This window comes from Anopheles marshallii, chromosome 2 (genome assembly GCF_943734725.1).
Source record: "Anopheles marshallii chromosome 2, idAnoMarsDA_429_01, whole genome shotgun sequence".
In the NCBI taxonomy this organism is placed as follows: Eukaryota; Metazoa; Arthropoda; class Insecta; order Diptera; family Culicidae; genus Anopheles; species Anopheles marshallii.
Window position 1 is genome coordinate 30,910,329 of NC_071326.1, and position 14,128 is coordinate 30,924,456.

A 14,128-nucleotide genomic window follows, 5' to 3' on the forward strand; every position below is an offset into this window, starting at 1 on the left:
ACTGACATTGGCACCAAAATGTGGCCCCTACTGACTAATGCTGGACCATTACGACCCTGTCAGTATAGCATCAGTAAAGTACGTGTGCCATACCCACCCACCATCGGCCGACCGGGACTAATCGGTGGACCGCCGATCATTATGCATTAATAAGCAGCTACCCACCATGGTGGAATAATCTCCGTTAGGGGCGCTTCGTTAAACTAATTAAATGGCGTTTGAGTGACAGTGGCTGTGATCGGTTTGATCGTGCTCCCACGGCCCCAACCGGGAGCGCGCTAGTGGGCCGGCAGGATAAATGCTGCTGCCCTATGCTGGCATGTTCAGTGGGCTTTGCTATCGGTATGTGTGTGTGTGTGTGTGTGTGTGTTTCAGCTGTGTGTATCTATATAATCGGATACGACCAGGCTCGTTATCTTGTTATCCGGTGTTACGTACGTGTGATTGAAAGCGATCAAGTGGCAGAGCATAATTTGCTTCGATTACACACACACACGTTGCTCTTCACCTCGTGTGGTACAAAGTATTTAACAAACAAATTAACGTAAACTTACGATTTATCAGCAAAATAATCCAAGCATAGAATACTAGCTCACATTATTAATACTACTAACAACTATAAACAAACACTTTACGGCTCTGCTGGCATTTTCCGGACAGCTATTTTTCAAATCAAAATTTCAAACTCCTCTTCTTAATGTTGCCACTGGTTGGCAATTTTGGCAATCGGATTATACGTGCCCGGCAATTTTGCAACAAAAGAAAGCCCCAATCGTCTCGCAAGCCGATAACAGGCATGGGCGGTATTGATTTCGCATTCAGCTTCATTGACATGTTTTGTATTTGCAGCGAACGAAAACCGTTCCCTGGAGCAGCGTAAGACGAATGGCCGTCGTCAGCTAATAGGACTTACTTTTCCGACGATACAATAAACGGGAAAAATCGCGGTCTAGCACGCGCGCAGAGCGAGAGTTGGTGAGCAGGGCGGGAACAAACAATTCCAAGAGGTCAATGAGCACTTGTGATCGGGCTTCGAGGTGAAAGAACCTCCCGCCAAGTCAACTGCACACGGTGTGTATGGTAAAGCTATTTTCTGCAAATTCGGCATCTTTGCCACGAAAACCAACTAGCGCACACACACACACACCCGTTGTTGCCAACTGTCACCACTGTTGACGGTGCCTGTTCGGTGGAACCACAAATGGAGCCGGCAGCACACCGGGGGACGTAAATGGCAATGCTATTTTTATCTATTAGAAGCATGAATTATTGATGAAACATGCTGATAATCTGCCGCTTTCTTTTCCCGGTTCCTTTCCACGGCCCCACGCATCGCTACGTGTTCGATAAGGCTTCCATCTGCAAAAGAAGAAAAAACGGCCACCGGTAACGGGATGCGATACCAGTGACAGCGAAGCATGAAATATTTATCAGTTCTTATAATTGAGTGTCGGTGTGATTCCGGAAAATGGAAAACGGTGCGACAAAAGGGTCAAGAATACGTGGAAGCAACGGTTGCGATCATTTTCCCGGGCTTCGTCCCGTCGGGCGGGACACTCGTTTCCGCCATGGACCCCGTGTCGCCCAGTTCGGTTCCACGGAAGAATTTGCTCTTGACGTCACGATCCGTCACACTGCTCTGTACCGTGGCTAGGTGCACGTGTAGCACGAGTGCCGGCCTCCCTTCTATTTGGCATTGAATAATACAAAAAAAAAACGCTATGTTTCCGAGCTTTAGACGCTGGAGCTTTCGCGGGAAATCGATGCGATGAATCCGGATTCGTCCCATTTCAATTAGAAGCGTGACATTTGTTTCAATGCTTCAGGCACGTGCCTTCATATGATTATGGGGCTATTATGCAAATAAATATAGATACGTTCAAATGATGAGTTCTGTAGGTGATCGGATTGATGTGCAGGTGAATTAGTTCCCGATAAAGCGTCTCGTCTTGTACTCCAGTTTGATGATAACTTCGTCCCTAATGGAGTTCTAGTTACCTCTTTGGTGTCATCAATCTGACTCCCAGTAATAGTTCAAGTAAAACTTGAAAACGAGCAGATAACTAGTGCCTTACAACCAAACTACACGTACAGTTCGACCACTCAACAGATTATTCCATACAAAAATTGGTCTGACGCAGATCAAAACAATGTTACAATATTTTTTTTATTAAAGTTTAAAGAGTACACCAAACTTGGACTATTATCATGGTACAAGATAGAATTGCCATAAAACAACAACAAACGCAACGTCAAAGCCCAACGAACCAACGTTACCAACGCTGTCAAGAGGTTAGCTTTGTTACGCAAATTGCATAGATTTAGGGGATTTTTCGATAATGAAGGATTTTGCAGGCATACTTCAACTCTTCTGAAATCTATTTTCCACAGCTTAAAGTTGACCATGCGACTCTGCTACAAATGGACCCAACAATGACAGCGTAACACACTGCCAAAAGAGCCACCACTTGAACGCGTACTGCTACGAACGGATGATCGTATCTTCCGCGTGTAGCAGAAGCTAAAATATTCTCTTTCAGGTATATTATCGCCTGCACCACAATCCGCACCGAGGGCTGTACACACGCTTCAAGCAAATCCTAGCCACGATAAGCTTCCGCTAGAGTGGGAACCGTGCACACAACAGCACGCGCCATAACGAACCCGTCCCCTTGGGCGTATGCCGATTGGTTTGGGGACAGAAATGAAAGCATCATAAAATATGAATGAAATTGACGCTCCCGTACGAAAAGTGGTGTTAATTAAATAAACTTTCATCTTCCTCTTTGGTGCGGGTGTTGCGGTGCATGGCAAGGTATTACCCCGCGTGTGTACTGCTGTGTGCCGTCCGGGAGAAAATAACGCGCTTTATGTTTGGTATCCTTATCATGTTATCGTTTCCTTTCGCAAAGATGATACGCCGGCCCCGGAAAGGGTTGAATATAGTCATGAGAGAACCAATTTCCCATTAACAGGCGCTCCGGTGCCGAACGGGAGCAAAGCTGCGTTATGATATTGATCCGCAAGCCAAGTCCAGATAAGCCGTCACACAAAAAATGAATCAGTCGGTGTGGTTCGTTACTTCGTTCCGCCCCGGAACAGCACCGGCCCACAAGTAAAGCAACACCCGGATACGGATGTGTAAGTTTTTCGGTAGTAAGAATAAATAGGGAAAACTTTAATAAGGAATTTAATTAAAAGAAAACAACACCGCACCGTACGGTGAAGTGCCGGCACGGCTTCTGTCCCAAAATCGGATTGTGCAAAAAAGACACGGCGAAGGGAGCAAATGTCGTTCCGACGCTTATCAACCGGGTGAGCCAACAAAACCATGGGCGGGAATAATTCGGCTCGAAAAAGAAAATGGTACGGTACAGCCAAATAATTGTCCTGTCGCTTCCGATCGTAAAGTCACCGGAGAGGAGAATTATGGGCGATAAATAAGCACCCGGCATTTGGGGGTTTCCCGTGGACGTACCACCGGGAGGGGAGGGGAAAGAATACGATGCGGATCCTTAAATACTGATGACTTGGTCCTTTTTTCGGTGTTCGGGGAAAAGCTGCTGGAACCGGGACTGGAGGACTAATGATTATGCAGTGGCACGGCATTGTTAGACGAGTGGTCCAATTCGGGAAAGTTCTCGGTGTTGAGTGATGACTTACGTCGAAAATCAATCAACATTCGGATGGGTAGTCGGGCTTATAGTGTTACATTATTTGAAAAGACCTTATTTGTTTAGAGCAGATAGCTTTAAATGACGTCAGCGTATTTCCAACACTTTACGCCAGAGAGCGCTACAACTTTGAAGTAAGACAGGCGAGTGTCAAAGGTGCTTCATTGCGCAGACATTTTTCACCGAGCGTACCTTCCTCCAACAGTTCTTCAGCAGGTGTATCTCATCTTGCCGGTATCATTGCAACGACCAGAACAGAACCGGTGTGGATTAGTGCGGAATTAGCATTTTTAGTCTCTGGGCAAACAATACGTAGCAGAAATGCTTGCCGTGCAGCCGGATCGTAAAGCGTGCTGCAAACTTCACACTGTCAAATGCCGGGACCGAAAGGGAAGAGGTTGCCGTAGTAGTAGTAGCAGCGCTGAAAGCGAGTTAGACATTCCATCGTCTGGACCAACGTTAAGCTCGGGGCAGGATTGTGGGCTAGAGGCTTTGTTCTTTAATCCTGGTGCTGTGGCAGGTTTGGAGGCTGGCCTGTAGCGAAATCAGCGTCTAATCCCGAGCTGTAATTACTATCATCACCATCGCACCGGACGCACGATTCCGGCAGATGCCGCACGGCACGAAATCGTACCGATTCCATTTCCGCCGGAACGCACGATTGACTATGAATATTAAAATTCCGCCGGCGGGAGTAGAAGAACAAACACCAAAAAAGACACACGAATTGTACAGTCAAAGTCTTGGAATTCGAAAACCGTGCCGTGTCAAACCGGAAGCGAACGGGAAGTTCGTCTGGGATGCTGCTAGGAAATTCATGATTTGATGTTTTCACGCCCGCTTTCCTTTCCTAAGCCCCGGTTTAATCAAGAAGCGTGGAATAAGTATATCCAAAACCAAGCGACCACCACTAATCTGTGACATTTTTGGCTTTCGTTTCGTTTCTTTTTTCGCTTTTAGCACTCTCCACCAACACCGATGGAGATCCGAGGGCTGCTGATGGGTAGACTACGGTTAGGACGACGGATGGTACCGCTGGGGGTGGTGTGCATCACGGCGCTACTCCTGCTGTTGCCGCCCTCCGCTACCGTGCAGGGCCGGCACCACGAACTCAACAATGGGGCCGCCATCGGTTCGCATCAGCTGTCGGTTGCCGGCGCTGGCCTATCCTCCCAATCCGCCCAGTCCGGATCGCTCGCGTCCGGTGTGATATCGTCCGCACCTGCTGCCGGCGGCGCATCCTCCGCCTCGTCGTTGTCATCGTCGGGCGAGGAAGACGTGGCACGGATTACGCTCAGCAAAGATGCAGGTCGGTTGGATGGCGTCCGCAATGAGGACCATCACGTACACGAACACCACACATAGACGGCACAGTCACGCGTGCCATTATCCGTTCGCCTCGCGGGGGCAAACGCCCCCGGCCGAGGAAACGATGGGTCCGATTGACCGTATCCGGCCTTCTCACTGTGCGCTTTCTTATTCTCTTCTGCCGCCTATAAAGTTCCGGGGGGGTGGGGGGGCAAATCCCAAAGAAAACAAAACATAATCAAGCGCAGAGAATAAGAAACTGTACAAACACCCTTCAGTCTTCAAATACTTTTCACACCACTTGCTTACTATATCTGTCCGTTTGATTCCGCTCTTTCTATCTGTGATTTAATGGCACCCTTTACTTCGTCACTGTTTTTTTTTTTTTACTTAACCGTACTGAGATGTGATTTCTCCGTCTTATTTATTTACATTCCCCTAAGTAATTGTACTTTAACATTGTATGTAGTAGTAGCATTGAGTACGTAGATGAGCTTTACTTTTGCTTCTGTTTGCAACCCATTTTCAGCATTCTAACCCCCAGACTGAACGTGCAGTATGCAATTTGCAATATGAAGCTATTTCACATTGCAAAAGCATGCATTGTTCAGGCGAATGTGTGTTTGCAGGGGCAAATAACCAACTTATCTTCAGTTCTCCACGCTTGTTACTGTTAAGTTTGCATGAACAACAGGAAATCAAAATATTGTTAACGACAATCGCAGGCGGGCGTTCCTTGTCTACCAAATCGTGATATAAAAGAATCCCACCATATAGAGTTGATCTGTACACATAAAGCAACGTGATAATGAATTGTTTTCAAAATTGAGATTAAAAAAAACTAAATACGATCGCGAAGAGACTAGAATTAAGCTGCAAAATTTGCTCGGTAAAGTTAATGCTAAAAACGGTCCTGAAAACAACATCAAAATCAATGCCTCTTTAAACCTTTAAATGCCATACAAACAAACTGCCTTCGAACCATTAAACAACCCCACTCATTCACTGTCCGAAGCAAGTCCTATTAACTCACTAACCTTTTCATCGATGACCCTGCTCCGACATGGTAAGATATCCTTTCTCTTTACGCACCTTATGCACCCATATGCAACTAGCACAACACGATTAGCACACTTTGAGCACCTGCACCACCATATGTAGCGGCGAGTACCACACCTCGAACAGCACCTAATGCGCACCAGCAATAGCACCCATACCACGGCAGCTTTGAATGTGCAATTAACTGAAAGCGTTAGGCACTTTTCTTTGTTCTTTTAAATAATATACCTATACCTATATATACAGCAAATGCCAAGCCAAGCTCAAGTTCGGAGCGATTTTTCACGTCTCTTTCTTATTCTTCTTCGTTCTTTTATCCTTCGTCATGTTTGATTCGTTACTACTACTTCCGCTACGGATGTTCTTCATCCACAACCAGAACGTGAGCGTGCGGTGTGTGCGTGTGGGTGTGTGTCTTATAGGCAGCGAACAATTTCCAAAACAGGCTTAGACTTCACCTGAGGACAGCATTTTTCTGTTGTTCATGGGAAAAATCATATCTATTCATCCGTTTAACTAAAAATTTACATTTGCAGTGACATTACGGCAAATTAAAACAGTAATGGAAGTTTGAATTAGTGATTTCACTCACAATTCCACTAACATGCTAAAGCACATCTGTCAAATTTGACAGCTGACAGATAGCGGCAATCGGTTGAAAGGACGTGTTTATATTCGTCCATCTAATACTACCCATCAAACCTATCTCCCCCCCCATCGCTTCCGACAACGTCGACGCCATTAAAACCATCACCACTACCACCATGACCATTGTGTTGTGCCTTCTCCTTCGCCGCTGCCGCCCGCGCCGCCACCACCACTCGCCCCGCCAATAATGAATGCGCATTGTTGCGATAGATTGAATTTCCTTCGTTGTTGTTGTTTGTTGGTTTTCTTTTGACATGTTTGTGTGTTGTTTTGTGGTTCCAATTTTTCAGATGCATTTTTTACACCATATATAGGTCACGGTGAGTCCGTACGAATTATAGATCCCGAGTTGGGCACGCTCGAGCGCGAGCATGTCCACAGTGGCGCAACACCGCGGCGGCGCGGTCTGACGAGGCGTGAATCGAACTCGGGTAAGTACACCGCACAGGTTGCGTGTGCATTAAAAAGAATGAACCGCTTCGAGGGATTTTCCATACGAGTTCCCTCCTGATGGTGCATCAAGCATAGGATTTGTCCTTTGTGATGATATTATTATGTATAGATCAAATTTGACAACGGTATCAGTTAATTTATAACAATCACTGTACACAGCCTGACAACTGCATTCAAACTTGTCCGCAAGGCAATTGTCACTCCGTGCTCAAAGAAGTTTTTGCAAGAATAGCCAGAGTGACCATATCTGAAAAAGTTTCCATATCAGATAGTCTCTTCTGGGAGAAGACGGCTAGACATCAGACATTACCGTAACGTGCAGCAGAATCTAAAGTTATGGATCGAGGGCACAGTGTTCTTTACGTTTCCCCTAGAGATTATTGCAATTCGGCCAGCTGATGAAGTAGTACCTCGACAAAATAGACTTTATTATGACTTTAAATGTGTCAGCGGAGACTAGTTGCATCTGTCCAGCTGAGAATCTCCAGAAAGAGCAGCTGTAGGTTATGAAGAAAATTGCTTTCTGACTGGTTAAGGATTAGACGAAGACTGGAGAGCTTACTCAGTTTCGTTTCGCCTATACGATTCCAAAAAGTCGAGAGTCCAAGAAGTCTAATAGGAAGAACGCTGATAAAGGATAATGTTTTATCAGTCAACGCTCCGAATGGTACTCAGATGTGACGGGCCTCTTTTAGACAAACCTCAACCAGAATATTTTGTTCAATAATATCATGATTAGCTAGGCGAAATACCTTTACGGAATGAATGACGGACACCTAAGGCATCGTTGTTATTATGTAGTGAATACATATTAAATTGGCTACATCTCAACACATCTCGGATTGACAGAGCAAATTCTTCTAATTTGAGAAACGAAAAAGAATTTCTAAGGAAAAAACTCGAAATGTTGAAAAAAAATCATTAAACGGTTCGGTTCATTTTTAAATGCATTCGTGTACTCATCCTCATAAACTTTAAATTTGCCCCAACAACTATCTCCCTCTCTCTGTCTCTCTATCATTCTCCAGACGCTAACGACAACGATCCGCTGGTAGTTAACACCGACAAGGGTCGCATTCGGGGCATCACGGTGGAGGCACCCAGCGGCAAAAAGGTAGATGTGTGGCTCGGCATTCCCTACGCACAGCCACCGGTCGGGCCGCTACGTTTCCGCCATCCCCGACCGGCGGAGAAGTGGACCGGCGTGCTGAACGCGACCACACCGCCGAACAGCTGCGTGCAGATCGTGGACACCGTGTTCGGTGACTTCCCGGGTGCGACGATGTGGAACCCGAACACGCCGCTGTCGGAGGACTGCCTGTACATCAACGTGGTGGCACCGCGACCCCGCCCGAAGAATGCGGCCGTTATGCTGTGGATCTTTGGCGGTGGGTTCTACTCCGGCACGGCCACGCTCGACGTGTACGATCACCGGGCGCTCGCATCGGAGGAGAACGTGATCGTCGTATCGCTGCAGTACCGTGTGGCAAGTTTGGGTTTCCTGTTTCTCGGCACGCCGGAAGCGCCCGGCAATGCGGGACTGTTCGATCAGAACCTTGCGCTACGGTAGGGTTTTTCGACGCGCTTAAAACATGAGTGACACTCTGCCCAATAATCTGCCTTTTTTTTCGCACCAAAACAAAACAAAACAGCTGGGTGCGAGATAACATCCACAGGTTCGGTGGTGACCCATCGCGAGTGACACTGTTCGGGGAGAGTGCCGGTGCAGTATCCGTCTCGCTACATCTGCTGTCCGCGCTTTCGCGCGATCTCTTCCAGCGCGCCATCCTGCAGAGCGGCTCACCGACGGCACCGTGGGCACTCGTATCGCGCGAGGAAGCGACGCTCAGGTGCGTCCACTGTGCATGTGATCTTACGTTCGCGCCCAAACATTACCTAGCTTCATCTTTGTGCTTCCAACAGGGCGCTGCGACTAGCGGAGGCGGTCGGATGTCCGCACGAACCGAGCAAGCTGAGCGATGCGGTCGAATGTCTGCGTGGTAAGGATCCGCACGTGCTGGTGAACAACGAGTGGGGCACGCTCGGTATATGCGAGTTCCCGTTCGTGCCGGTCGTCGACGGTGCGTTCCTGGACGAAACGCCCCAACGGTCGCTGGCCAGCGGACGGTTCAAAAAGACGGAAATTCTCACCGGCAGCAACACGGAGGAGGGGTACTACTTCATCATCTACTACCTGACGGAGCTGCTGCGCAAGGAGGAAGGCGTAACCGTGTCGCGGGAAGAATTCCTCCAGGCGGTGCGGGAACTGAACCCGTACGTTAACGGTGCCGCCCGGCAGGCGATCGTGTTCGAGTACACCGACTGGACCGAACCGGACAACCCGAACAGCAACCGGGACGCGCTGGACAAGATGGTGGGCGACTACCATTTCACCTGCAACGTGAACGAGTTCGCCCAGCGGTACGCCGAGGAGGGCAACAACGTATACATGTACCTGTACACGCACCGAAGCAAAGGCAACCCGTGGCCACGCTGGACGGGCGTTATGCACGGCGATGAGATCAACTACGTGTTCGGGGAACCGCTCAATCCCAGCCTCGGCTACACCGAGGACGAGAAAGACTTTAGCCGAAAGATCATGCGATACTGGTCCAACTTTGCCAAGACGGGGTAAGTCCGGTGGCCGCGCACGTGCACGATACGGGCCGCGGTGGAGGGGCGTACAGTGCTGCGCTAACGATACCACCCTTTCGTTTCCTTACAGCAATCCCAATCCCAACACCGCCAGTAGCGAATTTCCCGAATGGCCCAAACATACGGCCCACGGACGGCACTATCTGGAGCTCGGCCTCAACACGTCGTTCGTCGGTCGGGGTCCCCGGTTGAGGCAGTGTGCCTTCTGGAAGAAATATCTTCCCCAGCTCGTTGCAGCTACCTGTTAGTATCTCCGCGTCACGTAAGATGTAACTGGGTCGCAACAATAAACGATTCTAAACCGACACCTTCGTGCTTCCTTTTTCGCAGCTAACATTGGAGGGGAACCACTGCCGAGTGCACCGTGCGAAAGCAGCGCATTTTTTTACCGACCTGAGCTGATTGTGCTGCTAGTGTCACTGCTTACAGTCACGGTCAGATTCATACAATAATTACTACTCCCCCCTCTCCATGGCCTAGAGTTCGTTTAAGCTTTAAGATAGTGAGGAACAAATTTTTTTCCCAACACAGTTTGCCCTGTAGCGCAGAAGCGAAGATAACGTAGGAATACATAAACGAAGAAGCGGAAGAACAAGAAGAGGAAGTGAGAAAGAAATGAAAGAAAGCGTATGTGGGGGACAAACCGAGGCTAAAATAGTGAAGCGAACCATTGATCGGAACAACTACCGAAAGTAGCAAAACGACAAACAGAGACAACCAAGAAGGTAAAACCAGAGTAGCAAAGCGAACCGAACTAAATCACAACTTTCTTATGGCAATTAATGCAACTTATTGAGGCAAACAACAAATGAACTAACCCGGTATGTCGGTGGATCACCTCCACCGGAGCACCGTATAGAATTGTGCGGGCAAACCTTTGCGTGCAGGAAAAAAGCCATTACACACACACACACACACACATGCCAACCACAGCAATACTTCTTTCTATCTTCTACACACGATGCACACGCACACAGCATGACGCCGTTTGTAGCAGGATCTACATGACCATGGGCCAGGATTGGCACACGGCGGCACACTAAACACCATGAACTACAACACCGGAACATTAAGCAAAACAATGTTAAACCCTTAATATATAAAGCTACATATATACACATATATAAGCAAACAAATACTATTTCCTCATATTCTCTACACATTCCTTTTGTCCGTTGCTTACACTACACGAGTATGAATTGGTTCCGGTAAAGGCTTAGTAACTCGGTATCAGGTTCGGAAACGGGCGTTTTAGCAGGTGGGCGAAGTGGGCCAACGAAAGGATGCAACAACCTCCTCCCCCCCTCCCCCTTTGCACGAGAGGCGAAAGGCGAATTTTTCACCGTACGGAGAAGCGATCGATCGGAGGACGATTTCTGCATCTGGCGATGCGGCTGAGGTCAACAGCTTCACCCTGTGACCATCCATACTTCACATTCTTTCACGCACTTCTTTACCCTAGACCAACCAACCACAAATGCTCCTTCGCGCGCCCCTTCAAAAAAAAGTACTATTAAATGTTAGTAAATTTCGCCACGATGAACGGAAAAGGGTTTATGTTCGCTAGAGGCAGTGGCACGAAACGAAATGAATTACTTGCAACAACAACAACAACAACAACAAAACATTCTAAACCAAGCATACACTTTAAAATAAAGCGAAACATTATTTTTCCGAAAACAACCCAATTTACAAAGCCTTGGATTATCTCGAGCCTGCTGCGAAGGAATGCGAATAAAACGACAACAAAAAAGGCGAGAAACAAAAGAAGAAGATGTTTAAAGACAAAAATCAAAACCACACAAAAACTTAATACACCTAGGCGTAATACCTGCAAGTAAAACCCACAAATACTATCAACAATCAATTAGATGTAACTGATGAACCTATAGCAACCTTTTAGTACTAGCGATGCGCAAAGCACAGTAAACTGGTGAACAAGAACGACAGCAACAAAACACATTTTCCAAATGAAGAAGAACAAATTAGATTACTAACACGGTACGGCACGAAACGTAAACTTCGCCGCGTCAGTACCATTCGTCTATCTTCACATTCGGGGGACAACAAAAAAAACTGTACGCGAACGATTTAATTTGTAACAATATGCGCCGGATAAGACCGTTCGGATGTCTGGTAACAAAACAAACCAAATAGTTTAGCGTTTCCCTTCTAGCCAGACATTGGGTAGCTCGAGGAGAGTGAAGCTAAACCCATTCCTTGCCCGCCAGCTACCAAGGAATCTATTGCAGTTGTATCTACAAATAAAAAAAAAAGGGCAGGAAAGCATCAGAACAACCGTGGGAATGCTACACCATGAGCTGATAATTCTGCAAAGTGAAAGAAAGAGAGAGAAGAATGGAAAAATAACTAGAAAAAAGCAGAAAGCTACACTTTAAAGGGGGAAAGTAGAGATATAAAGATAAATTACAAAAAAAAAAGTTATTTAGATACCAAAACCTAGCGATGCAGTAAACAATGCAAGAAATCCAAACAAAACAAAAAGAAGCTGAAGTACGGCGAGCATGAGTTAAGGAAAATAAAAAAATTAAATTAAAGAAGAAAAAACCGAAAACATATCATATCTTGTAATGCTGTTGCAATCTAATGATAAAAATCGAATAGTTTTAAGGTTGCGCACAGGTGGGAGGCGCAAACATGGGCCGAACAGAGCGCACGCACGGGTGTGCAAAAGGGTAGATGCCACGATGGACAGTCAAACCAAAGCCCAAACGAAGGCAGCGAAAAGGGGCACAGCTATAATCGTTCCAGGTGAGGTTAAGTTTAAAAAAGTCGTACAAAGCTGAGCCGTATTTTCCAACTCGTATTCCAAAAAACACAAACCAAAAATGAGACAAATGCACACAAAAATAAACTAAGCAAGCGAACGATCACAGCTAACTAAGGCCGCAATATATAGCATACGCAGCTGCGAGTGCGCAACACAAAATAAAAGAGAAACCTCATTTTACACCTACTGCTCGCTCTACTCTGGAGGGATTTTCAGCACTCAGCCAATGCCGGTGCGTTACAGGGTTTTTCGGGTGACAGGACAATGCAAACGCCTATCACCACAAGCGTAGCACATGACATTTCAACGGCCTTACTAAACACCACAAACGCAGCAGGCATACTTCAATGCAAGCACATGTCTAGTAAGGCCTTTGAAGTATCATGTGCGGCCCTTGTGGTGATAGGCGCTTGCATTGTCCTGTCACCCTAAAAACCCTGTATTCGTTTGCGTTAATTAACTCCATAAAGCCAACTGCAGCCGATGGGCCAAAAAAAAGGGAAATTTAAGCAAGGCAAAAACAAAATCTAAACCAAAACACGATAATCAATCACCAATGTAACACCACGTGCAAAGTGCAAAATCGCGACATCGACAGCCGCACAAGCGGGAAACCCGCGATGGTGTTAGTAAGCTGCAAGTGGAGCTAGTGAGAAAATAATTTTGGACACCTGCAGCGAGATAGCGAGAGAGAGGGCGAGAGGAAGAGCAAGGGAGAGCGTGTGTGTGTGTGAGAGAGAGAGAGAATAGGCAGCAAACCACTACAATCGACTGTCGACTGTGTCAAGCTAATCAAACTATTTAAATTGTGGCAATGCTTTTTTACTTTTCGCGCGCGATGGGACAATTTAGATGTACGATCTTTCATTTTGTGTTGCTAATATATTGCACCACATTCTATTGTCGCGGTGGGACACGATGGAAGGAATGTTTGGACAGGCGCGGGAAAACAGCAGGGCTTTGGCGTTGGTGTCAAATGTGCCCACAGCCAGCCACTGCTAGCGGTTCGCATTCCCACTGTGTGTTTGCTATTACAAGGCCTGTGTGTATAGCACGCCACTTGATGTGAAAAACAATAACAAACGGCATCGTCATCGCTGTTCAATTATGTAGTCTTATATATGAATATATACATCCATATAGTAGTATATACATACATATAAATATGTAAGCATGCTATTATGGTTGGGAAAATTGTCGTTAAAGTGGGGTGGAGGGAAAGATCGCGCAAGCAAACCCAGTAGCAACAAAACAGCTAACAGCCACAAGCAACAATTATTATAGAAAAGTAACAGAAACAAACAAAAACAACAACCAACAAATAACACACACGAAACAAACGCTCTTAACGCGCATTATTGTGATGATTTCCTTGAAAGTAACTGTTAGAAACGGTTCCCTTCAACACAACTAGACATACAAACAATTGTCGACAAGTAAGAAAGGTGTTTAAGCCCAGTAAACACCATCTCGCACGTACGCATCGCGCACATGTACACTAATACACACACACGCCCACACCCACACGCACTTATTTACC

The 14,128-nt window shown here is 46.6% G+C and overlaps 1 protein-coding gene across 1 annotated transcript; it reads left to right on the plus strand.

The window, feature by feature from the left end:
- Positions 1 to 4,652: 4,652 nt before the first annotated feature.
- Positions 4,653 to 10,249, plus strand: LOC128710302 (acetylcholinesterase). Its single transcript, XM_053805352.1, has 7 exons — positions 4,653 to 4,983; positions 6,980 to 7,120; positions 8,171 to 8,708; positions 8,795 to 8,992; positions 9,066 to 9,773; positions 9,868 to 10,040; positions 10,128 to 10,249. The coding sequence occupies exons 1-7, from the start codon at positions 4,653 to 4,655 to the stop codon at positions 10,247 to 10,249; spliced, it is 2,211 nt and encodes a 736-aa protein (XP_053661327.1).
- Positions 10,250 to 14,128: the final 3,879 nt, after the last annotated feature.